Source organism: Oenanthe melanoleuca, chromosome 9, assembly GCF_029582105.1.
Source record: "Oenanthe melanoleuca isolate GR-GAL-2019-014 chromosome 9, OMel1.0, whole genome shotgun sequence".
Classification (NCBI taxonomy): Eukaryota; Metazoa; Chordata; class Aves; order Passeriformes; family Muscicapidae; genus Oenanthe; species Oenanthe melanoleuca.
The window spans coordinates 6,022,704-6,044,766 of NC_079343.1; the positions used below are offsets into that span (position 1 = coordinate 6,022,704).

General features: G+C 52.5%; 4 protein-coding genes across 18 annotated transcripts in view; 2 read left to right on the forward strand and 2 right to left on the reverse strand.

The window, feature by feature from the left end:
- STAG1 (STAG1 cohesin complex component) overlaps window positions 1-4,889 on the reverse strand; it is a 158,089-nt gene extending 153,200 nt beyond the window's left edge. The window contains exon 1 of the mRNA XM_056499180.1: window positions 4,637-4,889. The gene's annotated coding sequence lies outside the window, so the exon portion shown is untranslated. The remainder of the gene's footprint in view (window positions 1-4,636) is intronic.
- A 306-nt stretch (window positions 4,890-5,195) lies between these two features.
- Window positions 5,196-11,987, forward strand: SLC35G2 (solute carrier family 35 member G2). 11 transcript variants are annotated; one of them, XM_056498421.1, is made up of 3 exons: window positions 5,196-7,926; window positions 9,457-9,530; window positions 10,367-11,987. In XM_056498421.1, exons 2-3 carry the CDS (start codon window positions 9,480-9,482, stop codon window positions 11,501-11,503), a joined length of 1,188 nt encoding a protein of 395 aa, XP_056354396.1. In that variant the 5' UTR covers window positions 5,196-7,926; window positions 9,457-9,479; the 3' UTR covers window positions 11,504-11,987. The 11 variants fall into 11 exon arrangements, with proteins under 11 accessions (XP_056354396.1, XP_056354395.1, XP_056354397.1 ...); XM_056498420.1 differs by having other exon boundaries at window positions 5,196-5,709; XM_056498422.1 differs by having other exon boundaries at window positions 5,196-5,709; window positions 9,461-9,530.
- A 564-nt stretch (window positions 11,988-12,551) lies between these two features.
- SCLY (selenocysteine lyase) lies at window positions 12,552-17,762 on the reverse strand. Of its 5 annotated transcripts, none has more exons than XM_056498410.1 (14): window positions 17,676-17,762; window positions 17,191-17,295; window positions 17,006-17,118; window positions 16,817-16,917; window positions 16,511-16,667; window positions 16,092-16,219; window positions 15,820-15,984; window positions 15,382-15,488; window positions 15,027-15,063; window positions 14,623-14,706; window positions 14,369-14,471; window positions 14,105-14,180; window positions 13,302-13,480; window positions 12,552-12,787 (listed from the first exon to the last, which is right to left on the reverse strand). In XM_056498410.1, the coding sequence occupies exons 2-13, from the start codon at window positions 17,238-17,240 to the stop codon at window positions 13,321-13,323; spliced, it is 1,281 nt and encodes a 426-aa protein (XP_056354385.1). In that variant the 5' UTR covers window positions 17,241-17,295; window positions 17,676-17,762; the 3' UTR covers window positions 12,552-12,787; window positions 13,302-13,320. The 5 variants fall into 5 exon arrangements, 4 of the variants coding, with proteins under 4 accessions (XP_056354385.1, XP_056354386.1, XP_056354388.1 ...); XM_056498411.1 differs by having other exon boundaries at window positions 17,655-17,729; XR_008841158.1 differs by lacking the exon at window positions 14,105-14,180.
- On the forward strand, window positions 17,713-21,966 carry LOC130256631 (uncharacterized). Its single transcript, XM_056498426.1, has 2 exons — window positions 17,713-17,881; window positions 18,476-21,966. The coding sequence occupies exon 2, from the start codon at window positions 18,509-18,511 to the stop codon at window positions 19,355-19,357; it is 849 nt and encodes a 282-aa protein (XP_056354401.1). The 5' UTR covers window positions 17,713-17,881; window positions 18,476-18,508; the 3' UTR covers window positions 19,358-21,966.
- Window positions 21,967-22,063: the final 97 nt, after the last annotated feature.

Here is a 22,063-nt window from a genome sequence, read left to right on the forward strand (position 1 = left end):
ACAAACATGTTGGTATCTTCCAGGTCCTTGGGGATTCTAATCCCAAAAGGTGAGAGAGAAACCCTCATGTGGGGGAGGGCAAACAAATACTCAGCTTATTTTGGTTTCAAAAAACACCTCCACATGGTATGCTTTAGTAATTAAAAAATGTATCCAAGATTAATTGTTTTGATTTTTATTATTTTATTGTAGAAGAACAGTTGACATTTAGAAACATTTCTCACACACAGGATAATCCCTAAGTAACTAAAAAGAAATATCTTTTTCCTAAGTGCAGAACAATCTGTCAACGCTGTTTTCGTTCAGCTAACCTGCCAATATAATACAAGCCTGCTATTTGTAGAGTTACAGAATACAAACTCACTAGATTTATTTATAGAATAAATAACATATCTGCTGCTGAAACCTTGCACAGCAAGGAACGCAGTTGGCTGAATGTTCCCTCACACTGCTTTCTAGTAAAACATTACTTCTGGGAACCACCTAAACAACCTGCCCTTTAGCTGAAGGGGGACAGACTTCCACCTCCTTCTAATTCTAAAATAAACTATTAATAACTGTGTGCCTGGAGCTCACAATACACTCCCACACTCATGTCTAATAATGCCGACAATAGTGGCTGAGAGCCTGTCCCACCACACCATGTGCAGCCGTTTTGTGTCTTTTAAGACCCAATTCCCCTCTGGGCAGGATGAGCAGCAGGTCAGGGAACAGGTGCTGGTAGCTTTGGCCAGCCAGTGCTCCCAGCTCTGCGCACAGAGAGCAGCACCCACCAAAGCCAGGGGCCTGAAGGCATGAAAAGCTCTGTGTCTGCACTACTTGTACTTCAATGGAATTATTTGCATTTATGAATAGACATTTCCTCCCCAGATATTCCAAAATTAAGGCAGAGTTACCAAATTCACCAAGTTCATGTCATACCTACAGTTCCGAACAGGACACAGGTGACACTGTTTGGGTCCTGGCAGATCTCTCAGAAGCATCCTGCTATCTCAAGCACACTGTTTTTATTAAAAAGCATTTTCCAAACTACCAAATGTCTGCAGGGATGCAAACAAGGAAATGTGGCAAAGCTGGAAAAGCCAGGAGCACAGTTCCCTCAAACTACAGGGAGAGCACCCGAGTTCCTGGGTATTCTCTGACAGTGACACACGAGCTGCTAAGTGCTGCAACCATTGCCTACAGTCAGACTTCCAACAGGACATGTCAGAAATTAAATTAGCAAGTCTCTACAAAATCACAGCTAAGAACAAAATTCCCTCTGCAGTTCCTTCCCTTCAGCTCTTTCAGCAAGCTGAAGGTGAGGTGTTCCTTCAAAAAAAATCAGAGTGCACCTTAACAAAACAACACTTATTTTTGAAAGCATATTTTCAGATTGAAAAGTTGCAAGAGGTCATAGTAACACTCTCTAAACCACATATTTTCTAAGAGAACACAGAAATAGGTTTCTGTGTTCTGATCACATATTGAACACCCAGACCAACAAAACTACATCAACACAGAAAAGCAAAATAGTGCATATCCCTGGATGCTCTGGGTAGAAACAACAAAACATCTGCTCATGAACTCAAACTTTGTAGGATTTCCCTTTCTTCTCCAAGAACAAAAACCAACTCTACTCCTTTTTGGTTTTAGCCAAATGAGCAGATACAGTGGCACTGCAAGCAAGAGATGACAATCTGCAATTGGAGTTTCAGAGCTCCACTGATAAATGAGAGTGACTACAAGTACAAAACTTTAAAGAAAGCAGGAAGTATCGACGTGGGCTGGCATTTTAAGTCCTGAAATCAATAAAGCAGATTTAGATAAGGCACTTCCTTATCTTGGCACCAGATTCACCATCACCTTTTGGGTTTGACTCCAAGCACGAGAAGTCAGAGCCTCATCCCTCCAAGGTGCAGCACAGGGAGATCCCAGAGACACCAAACACCACAGCGCTGCATCTGCATTCTGGCTTTAACATTCCTGCACAACTTCAGTGGAGTTAGCCTTTTTCTGTATGTCTTGTGGTAACTACAGATCTGGTATTCTGGAATTCTCAGCAGGGTGTGAGAGGCTTTTGTGATGTTACCAGAAAACAAACCACAACATTACTGTAAAGGCATGTTCTCATGCCAGTAAAAGGACTCTTCTTAGAAAGTCATCACAATTAGCATTTCTCTCACTGCGTCCTTACACGTCTATGGGCTCACTTGCCCACTAAAATGTTATTTAAATTACCAGTATTTAGCCAACTTGTACTAGAGCATGTCTTTACAACTAAGGGAAAGAAATGAGAGATCCCACAGTCACCAGTACAAACTTGAGGTACATTTTATTCTTTCAAATGAAAAATATTCACTTGTTGAGTTTTTGACTACCCCAAGGAACAAATTTTGTCAATGCATCTAAATATGAGCTATAATATTGTTCACAAACCTTCTCAACTCTCAAAAGGTGCACTGCAGTTGCAGAAGTCACATACAAGTCGGCACAACATGGAAGGGCAGGCTAGGGTCAGGAGCTGACAAGCTCACAGACCCCAGTCACACAGGTCCAGTGGCAGGGTTTCAGCTGCCCTCACAACTTCAGACCACAGCATACTGGGTGGGGACACCTGGCCAGAAATGCTGTCCCTCAGTGAACTAGTCAACTGCAGCACTTGGTAAAATGTTAGGAAGCACCAGAGGCTGCGGACTGCAGTCCTCTGGGCTGTAGATGAATGAAGTGCTCTGAAACTCCAGAACTGGCACTAATTGTTCACCCAGCTTTAGAAAAGCTTCATTCCCTCTACCCACTCTAATGTAAATCTGTATGTCCATCACCAGCAGCAACACAGAATTTCAACTGCACACTCTCTATTGAGCAGCCAGTAAAAATTACATCCTCCCAGATTAATCATAGTCCTGAAGTCAGCCCCCCTGCTCCTGCTCACAAGGAAATCCTGCTGCATCATGGGTTAGCGTGTCATTTCAAAACCCTCTGCACCCCTACGTGTATTTTCTCAGGCTTTCCAACAAAAAGGCATTACAGTCAGAAAAAAAACCAAACCAACAACCAACCAAAGAAAGAATGAACTGACTTCTAATTCTGTAACAGGAAGAACTTCTTCACAGAAGTCAGAACACCTTTTGACAGACAACATGCACACTGCTTTGCGGCCCAGTGATTTCTTCATTGGTGGATGGGTTATGCTGTACAAACACTCATCAAATAACCGTGCTATAGCACTAGGCAAGACCACACTGCTTTGGATCCAAAGAATGTGCATTGATCCTTCTCTCACACTACTCCTTTTTCACTAGTAATAACATGGAAAAGTTACTGAACCCAGACATAAATGTCATCCATCCCACCAAACACAAGATACAGTTTAAGAACGGTTGCATTGGTGCTGTGACCTGGAGAAGGTTTTTCTTTCCTTAACAATGTCAACAATAGATGCTATCACTAGACTAACTCTGTGCAGCTACTAAATTGTGTGAAATGCAACTGAAATAATCAATACTTACAAAGCAGCTCAATTCAGTTTAATTAAACTCACACTGTCTTCCCAGAAACTAAGTTTTTTGACACTGGCATTGGCAGTCATGTCCCTTTAAGTTGTTCCATGGATACTACAACTATTTTCTTTCTCCCAAGTCATGCTTCCTCCCAGCCACTGCACACACTGCCTGTTCTATCCCAGGAACACAGGGAAAGCAAAGTGCGGCTGTCCACCACTTCCCAGGATGGGCCAGGTACGAAGTGACCAGCACCCACCACCGAAGCCTTCCACTACTCCAAGCACAGCCTTTACTATGTTCGACCCCAAGAGCGCAGGACCCCAGCCCGGTTTTGTGCCTCTCCCCCACTCCCAGCACCGGCCATAGGGCACTGCCCCTGGATCCCAGCTCCGGTCCCGCCACCCCCGGGGCTCAGCAGGCTGTTTCTCCCATTTAGAGCCCGAGGAAACCCCACGAGTGCGTGACACGGTTCTGTCCCCCGGGCCAGCCAAGGGGCGGCTGCTCGCCCCGGTGCCACCTCACTGGAAACTCGGGGATGAGCAACAGGAGCGGCGGGCGGGGGTCCCCGGCCCCGGGGCTGCACCCCGGCCTGGCCCCCTTGGATTGCGGCCAGGCGCTCAGACGGCTCGGGCGCTCCCGCGGGCCGGGCCGGGCCAAAGGCGGGTCGGGCCGCCCACCGGCTCCCGGAACTTTCCCTCCTCCGCCGCCGCCCGCGGCCGGCCGGGGGCCGCCGCCACCGAGCCCCGCGCGGCGGAAGCGCCACCCCCGCTCCGCCCGAGCATCCCCGGTCGCCCCCACGGGCCCGCCGCGGCCGCCGCCACTCGGAGCGGGGCGCAGGCCCGGTGGCGGGGGAGGCCGGCCCGGCTCGGCCCCGCGCCCCTGGCAAAGCCCCGGCGGGGACAATGAGATGGCGGCGAAGAGCGCCGCGCCCGGGGGACCCGTTGCTCCGGCAGGAGCCGCCCCGCCCCGCGCCGCCTCCTCTTCCCTCCCCTCCCCTTCTCCTCTCTCCTCGCACGGGCAGCGCCCGCTCCCGGCCCGGCCGCCGCGGAGACCGAGCGAGCGAGCGGCCCCGGCCCCGCTGCCCCCGCCCCTCGCGCCTCCATCTTGGATCGGCGCCTCTCGCGCGCTCCCTCCCCGCGCGCCGCGCTCACCTCGGGCCGCGCCGCGGCAGCGCCCCGGGAGCGCCCCGGCAGCGCTGCGGGAGCGGCGGCGGCGCGCGGGGTCCGGCGGGCGCGGGCCGGGGCCGGGGCGGCGGCGCTGGCGGGGCCCGCGCGGGGCTCAGCGGGGCCGCGATCCTAAACCGCCACCTGGCGGCATTTCCGACCCGCCACGGCGCAGCCGCCTCACGCGCCGGGCGCGCAGCGCCCCCTGCCGCCCGCGCCGTCGCACCGCGCGCGGCCGACCCCGCGCCGCCGCGCCGTGAGGAGAGGAAGGGGCGTGAACGAGGGGAAGCGGCCCCGCCCCGGCGCGCGCTGCACGCGGGAAAACGTCTTTCGCGCGGAAACGGCCGCGCGTGCGCCGCGTGCCCACCAACACCGCCCGGGGGGAGGAGGGGGGTGTCGACTGTCGCGATAGTGCCGGTGGGGACACGGACACCGGTGGAGGGGGCATCTGTCGCGATGGGGCTGGGGCGGGGCACAGCTTCGGGCCTAGTGAAGTGGCAGGGCACAGCTTCGGGCCTAGTGAAGTGGCAGGGACAGGGATACGGACGGGGGAAGGGGGTCGTGACTGTCACGACAGAGCAGGGCTGAGGGCCCAGCGTGGGCCGGAGCCCCTACGCGGCCCGCGGCGGCGCCTCGGCGGGTGGGCCCCGCGGCGTCAGGGCGGTGGCAGTTATGTGTCTGGGGCCGGCGCTCCCCGCCATGGCGGGGGCGGCGCGGAGGGCGCGGCACGGCGAGGACCGAGGCCGGGCAGCCACCGCCCGCTCCTTCCCGGAGGGGCTTTCCTGGAGCCGCTGCCGGGGTTCCCATGGACACGCCCCGCGTCCTCTGACGAGTGCCGTCCCGACAGTTGCCATTGCGATTGGTGCCGCCCTCCTCGCAGCGCCCCCGAGCTCGGTGGCTTTGCAGGCGACTGTCCCCTCCTGCACACCCCGCACGTACCGCTGGCTGCCGCGGGTTGCAGATGGTTGGGAGCGGATCCAGAGCAGTGAGTGAGGTATTTCTAATGTCGACCTGTCATCGGCCGTTGTGGACCGAAGGTGCCGTCTCGTCCTTCACCCATTGTAATGTACCTCTTTAAAACCTTTCTTACATCTAACCGAGCTGTTTTCCTGTGCTGTAGGGGACTATATTTCAATGGTAATATAGTCTCTATTCTTTTCTCCATGCCTGGAACTGCTGTCTGAAGGGGTTTGTTCAGATAAAGGTTTATGGAATTGGAAGTTTACAGGCAAAGTGGATCTTCTCCCAAAATCACTTAATGCAAGTATTGCTGCTGCAGAGGTAGGAGCTGCAGCAGGCAACAGGCATGAATGGAGAAATGAGAAAATAGTATTTTTTCATGGGAACGGCTGCAGATGGAGCCCTTATTCAGCAAGAGAATAGAGAAAGCAAGGAGAATTGAAGGCATATCTCATCAAATAAGATTGCTTCAGTGAGCTAGCACAAATAGAGGTCGTTTTTTGGGCAGCAAAGTATTATCACGAATCTACTGACAACTCGTGGGACTTTAGTGTAGGGTTTGTATTTGTATTCAGTGAAGGGTGAGCTGGCTCTTCCTTCAGGCAGTGCTGCTGGATATGACTCAATTAATTTGAAGACATGGGATACCGGTTTGTTGGTTTGTGTATAACGTTTGCTCTTGTGCTTAAGTGCTAAAACCACCATTCATGTAATTGCTTCTTCATTTTCTTAAACACCTTTTGCTATCCATTAAATATTAATAAAGACTTGAGTTTCTTGCAATGTATTTTTAATCAAATTGGCTTATGTCAATCTGGCTAAAAAGATAAAGGTACTCATACACCACATGAGTGTAGATCCCTTGGTAGGTGCAGTTGCCTGAAGTGTGAAATACCTAAGAATTTCCAGGTGGTTTAATGGCTTTGAAACAGGACTTTAGGAGATTTTCCTGCACCTGATAAGGAATCAAAAGAAAACCCCTTATGGTGAGAAGTCAGTGCACACATGTGCTTAGTGAAGGTGGCACAAGTTCAGTCAGTTCCGTGAGTTTCCAGGGGCGGGTGGTCTTTGTGTAATGTTCAGGGAGAATTGTCAGTCTGTACTTATCCTGTTGAGACTGCTCGCAGCCCTCTGGTAATTTCAGCCTGATCTGGTCAGGATTGGAGGATTTTCCACAGAAGAGGCAAAGGAGCATTCCTGTGGGGCCTGTCTTTCAGAGTGCAGGGGTAGCTGACTTATTCCCCACTATCTGTGGCTGGAATTGCCACATCTGGGTCTTTCATAATAACACTTCAGTAGCCTGACTGATTTTAACCAATCTAGCAGAAGATGAGACTATTTTTTGTGAGTTTATTCAAGATTGGTGGTTAGAATCACCAGACCACAAAGCCTTCATTCCTTCAAGCACAGGAGAGTTCAGGCTCCCACCCCCAGCAGTCAGGGGGCAGATAATCAATCACCTATTTCTACCTGGCTAACCAGCACTTGCAGTGGTTGAGGGAAGGAAGGGAAGAAGTATTCGGGGTTTTTTTTTCTTTTAAAAGAAATCATGGTTTGAATTCTATCAATGATCTGTGCCCTTTATTTGATCTACAGTGACTGTTCCCCAAGGGAGAACAGGGTTCACACTTTGCAGTCAGTGATTTCAACGAGCTGTTCATTTAAATCAGTGTCCCAGACTGAATAGGGAATTATTTCTTTTTAACGTAACTTCAGAGTTTTGCATAGTGCTTCATCTTCAGCCTCATATTAAACTTGATTCAAAATCAACTTGTATTTTTAATAGAAAATGCAAATAAGCCACATTAAGTTTCCAGATATGAAGGAAAAATAAAAAGTTAATTTCATCTCTACAAAAGGCCTGGGCAGAAAGAGAAGTAGCAAGTTGTCTGTATAAGCTGTGCTGATTTCTGCCTATTTTAAATTTGTATCAGGGACACACATAATGGATCTGGGATATGCTCTAATCTCAGTCTCTATGGAAAATCTCACTGATTAAGAAAAGCAAGGTCACCAAAGACTGCAAACAAATGAGTTGTGGGAGGGTTGGCAACACATTTGTCATACACTCAGTATTTAGTTGGGAAAATGAAATTTTGGGCTAAGTATTCCTGGGTTTTTTTGTTGTTGTTGTTCTTTATTACTTCCCATCTCCTGCCTTTCATACGTGTTTGCCCTTCCACTTTCCAGACTCCCAAGTGTTGTGGTTCCCAGCTGAGCAGTCCTGAGGGAGCAGCTCTGTGCAGAACAGCCATTTTGAGCTACAGGCTCAACATCTATTGTTTTTCTCCAGAGAGATCCCTGAATACATTGCACAGGTCCAGTGCCATATTCGCAACTGTTGTGTTGAATTTGCAACTATTTGTTGAAAGAAAGTGTAATCTGAAGCCAGGAAGCAAGAAAGTTACCGTTGTATGCTCACGGTAACAAATTAGCTGTTTTGGTTTTGTTTTCAGGACCAGTTGCAGTGTTTTTACTCAATTGTTTTCTAACGAAATGAATGAGTTTACCGAGCGGTCTACTGCCAATCTAATAATAATTTCTGTTGTCCACTTTTCTTTTCTTCCCACTTTTTTTATTCACTATCCAGTATGTTGTGCCTTAAAGCAAGAAAGTCTTAATTTTTTTAAGGCTGTAAGGCAAAACTGTGGATTGTAACACAGTGGAAATGCTAAGGTTAGGAAAAGCTGTGCAGGGGAAAATCACTGCCTTCCCGGACTCACTCAGTGCAGTTTGCATTTGCATGTTAAAAGATTCGGAAATGAACAATTTAAATGAAGGAAAAGTGAATGTAGCAGGTGAGCCTGGGGCACACTTCTGGCAGATGTTGGTAAATGTTGATGTTTTGTTTGAAGTGCCTGCTAGCACAGCTGATACCAGCTCTATTTACTCTCCCTGGCGTTCATCTGCTCGTTCTCAAGTTCCTCACCCGGTCAGCAGCCCCTGGACACCCTGGAATGCTCTTCACCATGCAGGAGGTGCAGGGTGTGCTCTGGCCCTGGGTCTGCAGCAGAAAAACTTGAACAGCAGTGCTGGGCAAGGCCTCCTGAGAACGGGGAACTAGGGAGCGTCCTCAGCCCCTGGTACTTGTGCAGGTCCAAACTGGTGCTGCTGCTTCCTCCAGAGCTGGGACTGGTGCTTGCCCATGTCCCCGCTCCTGTTCATCCCTACGAGAAGAGCAGGGAGTCGGCTACAGCTTATTTGGGGTGCAACAGGGGGTTAATGAACACTCAGCCCGTGAGGAAAAAGGCAGACTGTCCCATTCTCATGTAAATTAATTTGCCAGAGACACAGGCAGTGCTTGGCTATCACAGATCACAGGCACAGAAAACGCCAAGAACTGAACCTGGCTGCGGTATTTTTAGTGTTTCTGCGAGGAACTATAGCCCGCACTTCAGCACTGCCTTTAGAGCTGTGCTCTCCCTGACAGTCTGCTGTCCTGACGCCCAGCCCATTGCCCAGCGGCGGTGGTCTGGCACCGCCAGGGCCCCCAGGAATGCTGCGGTACTCCCTGGGGACAAGGACTGTCTGTAGCCATGCTGCGGTGCCACCGCAGAGGACGAAATGCTGCTGCTGCTGCTGCTGCTGGGGGGGTGCTCCAGGCGAGAAGGACGGGTCCTCCTGGGCTCCCTCTCCTCTGCAGCCCGTCATGGGCCAGCACGGCAGGCATGGCAGCGCGGATCGGCTTGTTGTCGAGCTCTAGGAACCTTATGCTGACAAGATGCCACTGATTGCTTTCTCTCAGTCTAAAGTGGTTTGGGGTTTGAGCCTCCCTTGGGTTTTACTTTCTGTGCCGAGATGGTTGTAACCTTCCCTGCTGGTACCTGAGAGCTGTTGTTTCTGTCTAGATAGCTCATGGAAGATGTAGATAATGAAGAGGTGTTTCCTCCCTCTGCCTTGGGATCGAATGTTTCTGTCACAGGTAAGGTCTGCACAGGTTTTATTTGCTGGGGTGAAAAGAAGGCAGGGGAGGTTTCACTGCTCCTGCTGCCTCTTCACTTGGAAGGCTCTGCACAGATGGTGTGAAAACAATAATTTCCATGACGTACCCCTCCCTTAATTAAACTACTGCCCCACCCCGCAGGAATCACAGGCACTGTTTGTGTAGTGGGAAATGGCCCTTCACGAGGACACAGAAGGATTTAACACTGTCACGGCTGTATTCAAAGATGTGTTGTTACCCATATGCAAACTCCTGACTTGCCCGGGGGTGCTCCCTATTTCCCTGTGTTACTCTCTGTCACCTCCTCCAGCCAAGTTTCTCCTGTGATCTTGTAACACTGGCAAGCCATTAATAATAATGCATAATTACAGGGTAAAAAGCTTGGCAAGAGAATTTTCTTATTAAAGTATACTAGAATTCATTATGCATATCATTATCACGACAAAATATGTTATTTTCAAAAATTACTGCCTAAAGTGAAGTACCACGGTTTACTTTTAAGGACATCCAAACGGCCCAGCCATCAAAGATATTTAGCAGTAACTCTGGAAAACTAAAGCAAAACCACGGAACACGGAACACGCTACTAGTATTTGGATTTGTTTGATAAAAACAGCTTGTAAACACTAAAAGCACTTACATCCTAATGAATCTTCAACTACTCTTTAAATAACAGTGTGTCTCCATTTTTTTTCTTAAGACCAGGGCATTTCTCTAAGGAAATGGATACATCTTCCCAAAAATACCCAGTAAAAAAGCGAGTGAAAATTCATCCCAACACAGTAACAGTAAAATACACCTCTCATTATCCCCAGCCAGGAGAAGAGGCATGTGAGGATGTTAATGAAGATACTGGAGTATTTATGGAGGATAATCCTAAAAGAAGACTACTGAATGATGGGAAAAAGAGAGAAAAGATTTTCTTTGGTACAATAGACACCAAGCCAACACAACTGCCAAAACCTGATGAGATTTCACAATCCCAGCAATTATATGAAGGAAATGTACTGCAGTCCAGGAAAACATGGGCAGTCCTTTTTGGTTCTGCCGTGGCTCATGGATGTGTGGCTCTGATCACGAGATTAATTTCTGACCGTTCCAAAGTGCCATCTCTGGAGCTGATTTTCATCCGCTCGGTCCTGCAGGTGCTTTCCCTCACTGCTGTGTGTTACCACCACGAGCCTCCCTTTGGCCCCAAAGGCTACCGGCTCCGGCTGCTCCTCTACGGGGTCTGCAATGTCATCTCCATCACCTGTGCCTACACCTCCTTCTCCATAGTGCCCCCCAGCAATGGGACCATCATGTGGAGGGCCACCACCACAGTGTTCAGTGCCATTCTGGCTTTTTTACTCATAGATGAAGGAATGGCTTATATAGACATAGTCACTGTCCTTGGCAGTGTGTTCGGTGTTTGTCTGGTCATGATCCCCAACATTGTTAGGGAGGAGAACTCTTTGCTGAACACCTGGAAGGAAGCTTTTGGCTATACCATGACTGTCATGGCTGGTCTGACCACTGCCCTCTCCATGATAGTCTACAGGTCCATCAAAGACAACATCAGCATGTGGACAGCACTGTTCACTTTCAGTTGGACAGGAACAGTGTGGGGAGCATCCACCATGTTTCTGTTCCAAGAGCCAATTGTCCCACTGGATGGGGAAACCTGGAGCTACCTCCTTGCCATCTGCCTGTGCTCCACTGCAGCCTTCCTGGGAGTCTACCATGCCCTGGGCAAGTTCCACCCTGCTCTGGTGAGCACTGTGCAGCACCTGGAGATCGTCATTGCCATGGTCCTGCAGCTCCTTGTGCTGCACAGCTTCCCACACACTTGGGATGTGGTCGGAGCAGTGCTTATTTTGGTGAGTGTTTTTTTCCTTGCGTGTTATAAACTTTCCTGGAAGGAATTAAGAAGGCAAGATTATCAAGAGATTGTGGATTTGTCCATTAAATGAGTGTCAGTTTTCAATGTCTGATTCTGGCTGTGACCATGTGGAAGTGACTCCTTTCAGCTCCTGTATCTGAGCGTAGTGGCCAGGCCTTCTCTCTACCATTTCACTTCTCAGCTTGATGTAGCAATGTTGGTATCTCCAGGTGCCTGTGCCAGGTGGATTTGTTCTGCTGCACACAACCATTCTGTCATACCCACACAGGGTGCACAGCCAGCATAGCCTGGCCCACTGAAATGCAGGCCAAGCTCTTCCTGACCTTCTCTGGATACAGCAATACAGAGGGACTCAAAAGTGACTTTCATTCATGTGTGCTGTGGTAGTACAAAGAAGAGCAGCAAAACCATTAAAACGGTCAAACCAAATTGTCATTTCCTCTGTAATGCTTCCTTAAGCTTTGGCTGTCATATTCTAAATGGAGTGGAGCAATGCTAAATTTCTGTGGCTAAAACTTGTGTTTCCTCTGTGTATAAAGAAGTCAGTAAAACTTTTTGTGTTCTGTGGCTAAATTTCTGGCTGAAAAAACGCAGAAAACCCAGATGTCCTGCAGGGAAACTGAATCTCCATTGTTGCTTTGTCTGTGACAGGTCCCCAGGAACTGTAAGGTCCATGACAGATTGAAGATCTAGCCCTGAAGCAGACCAAAATCCCTTCTACGGAACCATTTTTTTCTAAAGGAGGTTTTGACTGTTATCCAAGGGAGGGGAAAAATGGAGAAAAACAATAATGCATTTGAGATGGAGGTGTGAGCAGCCTGGCAATACTGACCAGCCTGGCAGGATCAGTGACTGTCAGTCAGGCTGCTTGGGTACTAAAATCCAGTAAGACATCGGATTTGTAAAGAGCTCCAGGGTTTTATGAGTCCAAATAGTATTCCTGGACATTGTAAAGAGAAAGTCCAGGATCTGTGTCCATGGGCTCTGTGCCAACCAGGCCTGCAGGAACCTCCCACTCCAGCTGCCTGTGCCTCTGTTCTGTGATATGAGTGTTTTCTGAGTGAAAAGGCATCACTCAGATGGCTCTAACCAGTCCAGCTTCCCCCATAGAAAATATATTTTACTTGTGAAAAGAAAAAGCATTTACTTTTATTCCTATGAATACCTAGGGAGACCAAGTTCCCTGATATCAGCCAGCCCAGCTGACAAAGCTCCTGATCCGTGTGACACTTATGTCTTCCAGTGTTGGTGAGGCCAGAAACTCCCTGGGCCACGCAGGGTTCCCTCAGGTGCTGGCATAGTCACAGCTGTCTCCTTGAGGAGCAGGTGGAGCTGGCAACAGGAGCTCTGCCCCCTGTAGGAAGGACAGAAAAAGGGGAGTAGGTAAAGCAAAGCAGTGCTGGGAAAGCTCTGTCCAGCCAGAAATCCCTTCAATAGCTTAGGGCAGAGCAGTTCCCAGCCCAGAATCCTGCTGTGCTTCTATCAACTCATTTCACTCTGGGACAGATGGTCTTTCTTCTCTGGCTGCTCAGGCAGTGGAAAAGCTTCATTTGTGGAAAGCAACCAGGTCATGAGGCTTCTCTTACCGTGGCTTCCACGCCTGTCCCTCTGCAGGGACCCAAGCTCTGAGGCTTAGCTGCGCCAACATATACATGTGCAGGAATCCAGCTAGATAGATCTGGCAAGCCAGATGTACTGGACAGCAGGACTCTGCAAAAGCCTCCACTGTACAGCGGGGCTGAGTTCTGGGCAAGCCTTGGAGCTCCCCCAGCCCCAGAGCAGCCAAGCCCCCTCCTCAGTACCTCCCCCTGCCACCCCTGAGCCCAGGCTGGCATGGAAGCTCTCACCCAGGGGCCCACCCCAAGAACCTGAGTGGTGTCCATCAGTCTATGGGGCCTGATCCTGCTCCAGCTGCTCCACAGCCTGCACGAGGTCCTGCACAGCCCTGTCCACATCTTCCCGTGTGGTGCCACGCCCCACGCTCAGCCGCAGCGCGTTCTGTGCCACCTCTGGGGGAATCCCACAGCTCAGCAGCACTGGGGAGGGCCTGGAACACAGCCAGGAGGAGGAGGTTGGACTGGAAGGCTGAGGAAGTCCCACACATCCTCAGCCTCACCGAGCCACAGGAGGAACCACATCTGCAGATACACTCCAGGGCACCTGTTCCCTGCACAGCCCTGTTTGCTTTCCAGGGGCACCCAATCCCACTGGGCTTGTTGCCCCATGAGGGATCTGACTCTTCTACAAGAACCTGTTCAATGTCCCTGTGGGTTGGCAACTCTTGGTCTCTAGACCAGGCCAAAAGCACTCACAGACCCCATATTCCCTGAAGGAGCTTTCTGGAGACCCCAGCAGGGCTGGAGTAGGTGAGCCAGGCACACACAGACACAAGGCAGGCTCTCTTCTGGTAGTGTCAGGAGCTCAAAGACTTTCAAGCTCAGCTGGATCACCAAAGCTGGGAGGGACAAACTCCTTTGAAGCAGCAATCGAGCATTTCAGCTGTATCTCCTTCAATAATCCCCTTCAGCCCCTCTGGAAAGGTCTGAACCCTCTTTGTTAAAGGTGATGCTGCCCAAGCCACCCACTGTCTCTCTCCTTGTCCTGTTTCCATCCCTCCCAACCTGCTGTCCCATGGGAAGACACCCAGGGGCTGGAAAAGCTGTCTGCTCACCGATCCCCCTTCTCAGAGTGGCAGGCAGCCCCGACGCTAGCCAGGAGCACCTTGCAGTGAGCCAGCACCCTTCGTCCTGCACCACAAGCAACACAAGAACAGCTCTCCCAGTGCCAAGGCTCTCTCCAAGGCCTCACCTCCCTGCCTGAGCCACGCCAAGCGCCTGCCAGTCTCAGCTGCAGCTGCTGTGAGGCACAGGTGCTGTGAGGCACAGGTGCTTGGCTCTGTGTAGCCATCACAAGACAGTGGTAAGGTAAGAGCTACCTTGAAGGCCTGAGCCCAGGATGGAGAAGTTACAGGTGTTGCAGAGTCGCTTGGAGCCCTTAAAGTGACTGTTGAAGTGAATCCTCTGCTTCCCAAAGGAGGCCTGGAGAAATCAGAGGGCTGTGAACCTCTCCGGGTTTCCAAGCAACTCTGTCCTTTTGAGGGAGTGGGCAGAGCCAGATGGACATACCCACCCTGCTCCAGGCCCCACACCCTGCAGCCTGAGGCTGTGGGAAGGGACCAGATGTGCTCACCTCCAGAGTGGCCTCCAGATAATCCCGGACATCTCTCATATGAGCCTCATAGGCCTCCAAGTTCTTGCTCACTAACTCTGCAGCCTGAGAACACAAAGACAGGCTCAACCAGTGACCCTTGGACACCTCCGTCTGTGCATGGTTCCCGGGCTGTGAGCCCAGCCTGGAACAGCCAGTGCCAGGTCCGTGTCCCCTCTCAGTGCCGTGTGCCATGTGAGCTGGGTGACTGGCAGGGCTGCAAACCTGCAGCAAGTGCCCCAAAACGTCTCTTTCGACTGGCACTGGAACTTTCCCAGTTCACCCTCCCTCCCACATCCTGAGTTTGTCCCTTCTGATGACCAGGGACCACAAATGGCTGCCTCTGTGCTGGGTCTGCACCACTCACCCTGACCATCCCAACTGACCTGGCCAAGGCCGGCAATCATCGGGGTGTTCTCGGTGCTGGAAGGGAACAGAGACCAGTGAGTTATTTCTCCAGACCAGAAACCCAACCCTGAGATACAGACATTCCCTCATGGGACCCCTCACAGCTGGCAGGGGCTCCTGGACACCTCTCTGAGATGGCTGAGAAGGAGACAGTTCCACCCTTGGTGAAGCCTGAGCTCCAGGGAGTTTCCATATACGGATCCATTTCCCTGCTGTGCTGGGCTGCTCGCCCCAGGGCTGGCAGGTGGCACAGCTGCCACCTCAGCTCACACAAGGCAGCCCATGTGGCTTGGCCACCAGCCAGCGGCCCAGCTCTCCAGGTAACCCCCTTACCCTGGCCGGAAACTCCTCTCCTGTCCCCCTCCGAAGAGCATGGGGTGCAGCGGGTTGGTGGTGCCAGGGCTGCGGGTGTACAGTGCTCCGATCCGTGGGCCATGGAACTGTGGGGACAGCCACAGTGACCCTGGGGACACTAACAGTACTGACAGTGCTTCCTGCCCTTCTGCCCAAATCTGAGTGCCCTCCAGTGCTGGCCCCTTCCCATTGCACAGGCACAAGGCACTGCAGAGCTGCTCCCGATCCTCAGTCTCCTGCCCCCCAGCCCAGACAGGTTCCACAGGAATGAAGTCTGTCTGCAGAGCACCACCCAGCAGATCATCTTTGGCCACTGTGAGGCACCAAGCTGTGTGGAGCACCCAAAGTCCTCCTGGCACTCCGGCAGAGATGTCACACAGCATGATCAGCAGCTGGGCCACATGAGCAGGGCCACACCTTGTGTCCCACGATGGTCAGGTAGTCCACGCCCAGCTCCTGCACGTCCACACGCCCCTTGCCAATCATCTGTGCTGCATCTGTGTGCACCAGGATCCTGGGCAGACCCTCTGCTGCTCTGCGCTGATTGAGGGCACGGACGCGCTGGCTCAGCTCCACGACAGGCTGGTGGCAGGAATGAGGGCTGGCATCCCAGGGACCTTCTGCTTCCCTCTGTCACTGCCTCTTTGCAAGGCTATCTCTTCCCTGTCCCCCTCACTGCCCACACTCACCATGATGACTCCGGTCTCGTTATTGGCCAACATGAGGGAGACCAAGCAGGTGTTTGGCTGGATGGCAGCCAGGACATCGTCCACCTCTGCCTGCCCGCTCCGTGGAGACACAGACACAAAGGTGGCTTCTGCAGGCCAGGAGACAAGCCCTGAGGCTGGCTGGGTAGGCTGTAAGCACTCATGGCTGCCTGTGCCCCAATGGGAAGGGCAGGAGTGTGTGGGCAGTGGGAGCACAGGCACAGAGCAGGGATGTGACACATTCAGCCTGGGGGAACATGGGCAGCCACAGAGGAAAATGGTGCCCTTCTCCAGGGGGAGAAAGTGGACCATCACAGAGCATGCAGGATCTAGCCCTCCTCCAAAAACACCAGCAGAGACAAGTCGCCCGCTCAAACCTCACCTGTGCCTGTGCCACTCACCTGCCAGGCCCTCCCTCCCCAGCTGCTCCAGCGGCAGGCGGATGGAGTCGTGCTCCACACTCGATGTCACAATGTGTGGTGTGCCCTGGCTGTCCCCCCTCCTATGCTGGCTCTCTTGAAAGTGCCTGCAGGCAGTGTGAATCACCATGTTGTTTGCCTGAAGGAAGGAGGGAAGGAAGGAAGGAGTAGGAAAATGGAGGCTCAGAAGGAGCATAGTAGTCTTCATCCCCACCCTCCTCTTCGCTGCTTGCTGGAGAGGGGTTGGTGGGCAGGGATGCCCAGGAAGGGGGTCTCCCCTGCTCCCACCTCCGTGCCCCCTGAGGTGAAGATGATATCCTCAGGGCGGCCTCCTAGCATCCTTGCCAGGCTCTCTCGTGCGCTGCTGATGAGCTCCTTTGCCTTCCTGCCTGCAGAACCAGATATAGCAGCTCCCACGGGCTCCTGTCACCACGGGGCCCAGCCCGGGGAGACAACATGGCCCATCATCGTCCCTACCTGCGGGATGGGAGCTGCTGGGGTTGCCCCAGGCCTGGCACATGGCATCCCAAACGTCCTGGGCCACCTCGGGGGCCAGAGGGGTGGTGGCGTTGTAGTCCAGGTAGACCCTTCTGTAGAGGCAGGGGCAAATAAGGGGTGGTGGGGGGCACAGGGTGGGGGTACAGGGCAGGGCAGGGCCTCACCCATCCAATGAGTCACACTGCGCCTCCACTGGCTCTGTCCCCATGCCCATCACTGCCGTCAGTCACAGCTGCCGTCACTGTCACCGTCTCGCAGCAGTCACCAACCTGGCACCGTGGGTTACAGACCTGCGGCTGCCCATGGGCGACCAGGCACCTGCCTTGCCTGAGGCACCCTAACCACCCATCACCCTCCCGCCTGCCCCACAGCCACCGCTCCACCAATCAGCTCCCTGCTTCCTGCCCCACAACAATGGCACCCACCAATCAGCTCGCTGGCCGCTGCCCCCTGAGGGCACTGACCAATCAGTTGCCCCGCAGTTGCGGCCGCCATCACCCCTCTCTCCCGGCCGCGCCGCACAATCGGCTGCCGCCATCCCCATTAGCCAGGCACCCGCGAGCGCACGGGGCTCCCGCTGGCCCCCGACGGGCGGCGTGCGCGTCCCCTGTACCCCTTTCTCCCCCACCTCGCGGCGGGTGTCACTCACGCGCTGCTCACGCGCGGCATAAGGCGGAGGGGGCGTGGCCCGCGAGGCGGTGCGCTTCCGGCGCGCGGGGCTGGGCGGCACTTCCGGGACAGACGCAAGGCCAGGGAGCGGCGGCGCTTCCCCTCGCCAAGATGGCGGCGGCACCCTCCGTACGGTTCCTGTGCCGCGCCCCGAGCAGGCTCCGCGCCGCACTCCGCGCGATGGCGGTGAGCGCCGGGCAGGGGGCGCCGGGGCGAGCAGTGACGACTTCCGCGCGGGGCTAGGGCGGGCAGCGCCCGGGGCCCGCCGGGCCGTGACTCAGCGCTGCACGGCGGAGGCCGCCCCGCGTGCCGCAGCCGGTGCGGGGCCGAGGCGCGGGAGCTGCCCGGCAATGCGCCCAAGGCGGCCGTGCCTCGTGGCTCCGTGCCCCGGGCGGGCCGTGCCCCGGGCCGGGGGGCAGAGCGGGCGGTTCGGGCGCTGTCGCGGGTCAGGCGGGCGGAGCCGCGGGCAGGGCACGGCCGGGCTGCGGCCCTAGCGCGCCTGCCTCGCTGTAATTGATAAGGCGAAGTGCAAAACTCAATTAAAGCCGAATTCCCGCACGCAGACGCGCCGTATTAGGCTCTGGGAGCCGCTCCGAGGAGCGATAGGCTCGCGGAGCAGAGGCTGGGATGGGCTGGGCTAACGCAGCCGTCCAACAGCGGCGGAGCGCCGCAAAGCCCCGCGTCCCATTGGCCTCGGCACGGCTTACATCGGCTTGTTTCTGCTGCGTGGAAAAAACTGCCTCGTTTGACATACTTCTCTCTTTTCCTCCTGTCTTTCAGGTTATGTCGTAACCACAGAACTACCGAGCAGTGATGGAATCACTGGACACTGAGGTGAGGGCACGGAAGACCCTGGGGACTGTGGAATACGTGGAGTCCTCGGGCTTCGCGCAAGGGGTGCTGCCCACCAAGAAGGATGTGGTGCAGAACATGCTGTACCTGCTGCAGCCCAAGAGGGCCGGCCAGGCCCAGCGCTCCAAGGAGGACGCAGCCCAGCTGCTCGCAGAGCACCTGCAGGAACACTGGCTGGTCTGCAACCTGCACACCATCGCCACGCAGAACATAAAGAAACTCATCCTCAAAATGTATGAGGAGTTCACCCGATTGTACCAGACCAGGAAGCAGAGACAGAACCAGGCTTTTTCCGAGCGAGCAGACAGATTCAATGAGAGTTCAGAGAAGCTCTTTGACGTGTTTTGTACAGACACACAGATGAGGGATAAACTGGAGGAGTACAGTGGGATAAAAATGACCAGCATCGAGTGGAAGTTTCTGGAAGATCAGAGGAACGAGAGAAAAATGTACTATGAAGATTTCACAGAGAAGCAGGAGCTGAAGATGATGGAAAGAAGGCAGAAAATACAGTGTCTGGAGCACTTCAGGAAGCTTGCCAGGGAAGAGAAGGAGAGCAGCAAGGCAAAGGAGATGAAGTACAAGGGCGAGGAGCAGTCAGACGAGGGCACAAGTGTGGACGAGCTGTACCCTGCAGAGGAGGAGAACGGTGGCGCCCCGGCCTTCTCGCTGCGGGGCCGGCGGAAGCGCCGCTGCACTGCGGCCGCCGCTGGCACTGACCTGCCCCTGGAGGGCGAGCACATACGGATGAGCATCCGCAGGGTCAGGCCTGGCTTCTACGAGACTGTAGAAAAGGCGAAAAACTGCTAGCGCCCGCCACCGAGTGCGGGCAGAGCTGCTGGAGTACAAGGTGGCAATGCACACGTTAGGCAAGTTTGAAATCCCCACCATCCATTGGAAGTGATTGTTGTAGATCCTCAAGCCAGAGCTCAGGAACGTGCTGCCTCCAGGGAAGAGGGCTGGGATGATGACAATGGCAGCAAGGACTAAACCACATGGATTTGGAAGGATGAGCTGTCAGCAGACAGCGATGCCAAGGCTCAAATGCAGCGGATGATCCAAGGTTACGTAGCACATAAGCCTCTTCTTCCAAGGTCCTGTCTGCATCCATGGGGTTTGGAAGTCTCTCAACATTTCTGAGCCAGTGATGGCCTAACACCGTGAATCAGGACTCAGATTTACTGCAGGGTGATAACTTGGACTTGTTGCTAACAGAAAATCCCTGCGCTGAAGAGCCCTGGCTGCAGTGGGGGTGAAAGGTGCTTGGCCTCTTCCTGCGGGAGCTGGCGTTTCTACCAGGAAGGAAGTGGCTTTGCAGCATGTGTCAACAGCCCCAGAGAGGCATGCTGTGCTTTTGGAAAGGGACTGCTCTCCTGCTTGAAGAGAGAGCAGGAGACAGTGGAGTGCTTTGGCTGTTAAAGCATTGATGATTCTGAATGTTTTATTCTAGATTCTATTTTACCAACGTTTCCTTGATCAGGATAAACCTTCCCATAACTGGATGAGTTTTATCAAGAAGTCCCTAATCTAGGATCTGGGTTGTGAATCCTAAATGAAGTGGTAATGTTTTATCTTTGGGGGGAGGGGGTTAACATAGGAGAAAATACAAATTGCGTTGTTTAGTTTTAAGATGAGAGTAATTTTATAAACTGCTATACTGCCTTTTTAGGACATATGGAAGAAAAAGCCTTCCCAGGTGTAGCTGTGGTGTTCACAGCAGCAGGCACCCAGATCTGGGCTTGCTCTTCCACCCCCGAGGTGGTGTAGGCCAGCGGGGGGAGATGGTAGTTTTCCACCCAGAGATTGTTTGAACAAAGCATGACCCTCTTGCCCACATACATCCTGAGCAGTGACGTATCTGTGACTTTTAGTTAAGAGTTGCTTTACTGGTTTTTAAAGGTGAGAGACTTGAACTTCCAGTGAGACGCAGTGCTGGAGATCACTCTGGTGAGATGCCCAAACCTTGCCAGACCACACTGAAAATGGAAAACTCCCAAGTCTCTATTTGTCCACAAAAGATCTGTGGTAGAAAGAGCTCAAACTTGCCTGGTTTTAAAATTTACCTTCCAGTGTGAATGTTGGTTTCCCCACTCCAGTATCTCAGCTTTTCCCTGTTTCTTTCCTCTCCGTCCTGCACATCATTTACTGACGTTAACTCATGCTCTTTCATTCTTTGGCTTTTGCTCCCTTTAACAATAAATGCATGTACGAATAATTTTGACAGTTCATTTACTTTTGATGAATCAGTCCACGGACTGCTTTGAAGTCCTGTGCCAAAGGAGGAGTGAAATGCAGAGCAGCTGCTGATCTCCTGGGACATGGCGGCCCTGGCCGGGCTGCCCAGGCAGGCTCCAGCCTTGGCCACCTGGCACAGATTTGTCCAGCTGTGAGCTGCGTGTCCCTTCTCAGGGACTCTGCTCCTTAGTGCCGGGGTCCTTGCTCTGTCTTGTCTCTCTGACAAGCTCGTCTTGGTAAGTCTATCCAAAGTATTTAGTGACCGCCACCTGCTCTGCACCACTCGTAGTTTTACAGGTTTGGTAGCAGCACCCTTGAGCCTCTGCTGCCTGAGGCTTCACAGCCTCCCTCCATCTCCTCTCTCTGACATGCTTCACTGACCTCCCCATGCAAATTATGTCACGTTTAAACTATTTGCCTTCCAGCCCGGAGGTGCTGGATTGAGCCTCTCACTGGTCTCTACACCAGCAGCTCTGTTTCAGCAGGGAATATAGCCAAGCTCGGACCTCGCCAAAGTAGAAGTTTTTTAATAACTGCTGTAAGCCCCCTTTTTATTACAGATATAGCTGACAGTATAAATGCTTGTGTGTAAAGCAAATCCACTGGGGTTGGCTTGGATATGGAACACAGCTGTAAAGTGCTTTATGATTTTCAGGGATTCAGGGAATTTAAGGTTGTCAAATTTGACTTCCTGTCTAGCACAGGGAATTACATTTCATTCAGAAGCCCCACACTCAGCCTGCTGCTCTCAGTTGAACTGACATGTCTGACAGAAAGTCAAGCCACAGGTGTCAGCAGTCTGCTCTCTTCCTTGTTACCTACTTAGTGATTAGTCACCTTCACTGTTTCACAAAAAGATGAAAAAAAATCTGACCAACTTCTAGGCTGTGATTCTTTTCATGACATCCTGTACAGGCTGAGCAGAGTTTATCACATCAAAATCATATTTAGGTTTTTTTTAAACTGGGTTTGACTGTGGATAGAGCCAAAGCCTGGCTCTGTTTCTGCTGCAACAGGGGGGAAATTTCTAAATCATGCATTCTGGTATTCTGATTACTCTTCTTTGGGACCATGGTGCCTTTTTAATCAGGACAGTAAATCTTGTCCCAGGATTCTGTACTTTTGTACGTTAACGGTTGTTGACTTTCCTTTTTGGTGTGTCCCAAATAAATTAATATAACATACCTCTGGGCTTTTGTTTCTTCTTTCTAAAGGGGGAGGAAAGAGGAAACTGAAGCTAAAGTAGATCTCTGCTTCAGCTCTCCTTCCCAGGCCCTTGCA

Bases quoted from the DNA above. Each gene is read 5' to 3' on its own strand.
- SLC35G2 (XM_056498416.1), top strand. From the start codon at position 10,274: ATGGATACATCTTCCCAAAAATACCCAGTAAAAAAGCGAGTGAAAATT.
- SCLY (XM_056498410.1), bottom strand. From the start codon at position 17,240: ATGGGCATGGGGACAGAGCCAGTGGAGGCGCAGTGTGACTCATTGGAT. The intron at 15,489-15,819 runs GTGTGGCCCTGC...CTGTCCCCACAG, and splicing joins TGACCATCGTGGGACACAAG to TTCCATGGCCCACGGATCGG. The intron at 14,707-15,026 runs GTCAGTTGGGAT...TTGTGTTCTCAG, and splicing joins TGATTGCCGGCCTTGGCCAG to GCTGCAGAGTTAGTGAGCAA.
- LOC130256631 (XM_056498426.1), top strand. From the start codon at position 18,509: ATGGAATCACTGGACACTGAGGTGAGGGCACGGAAGACCCTGGGGACT.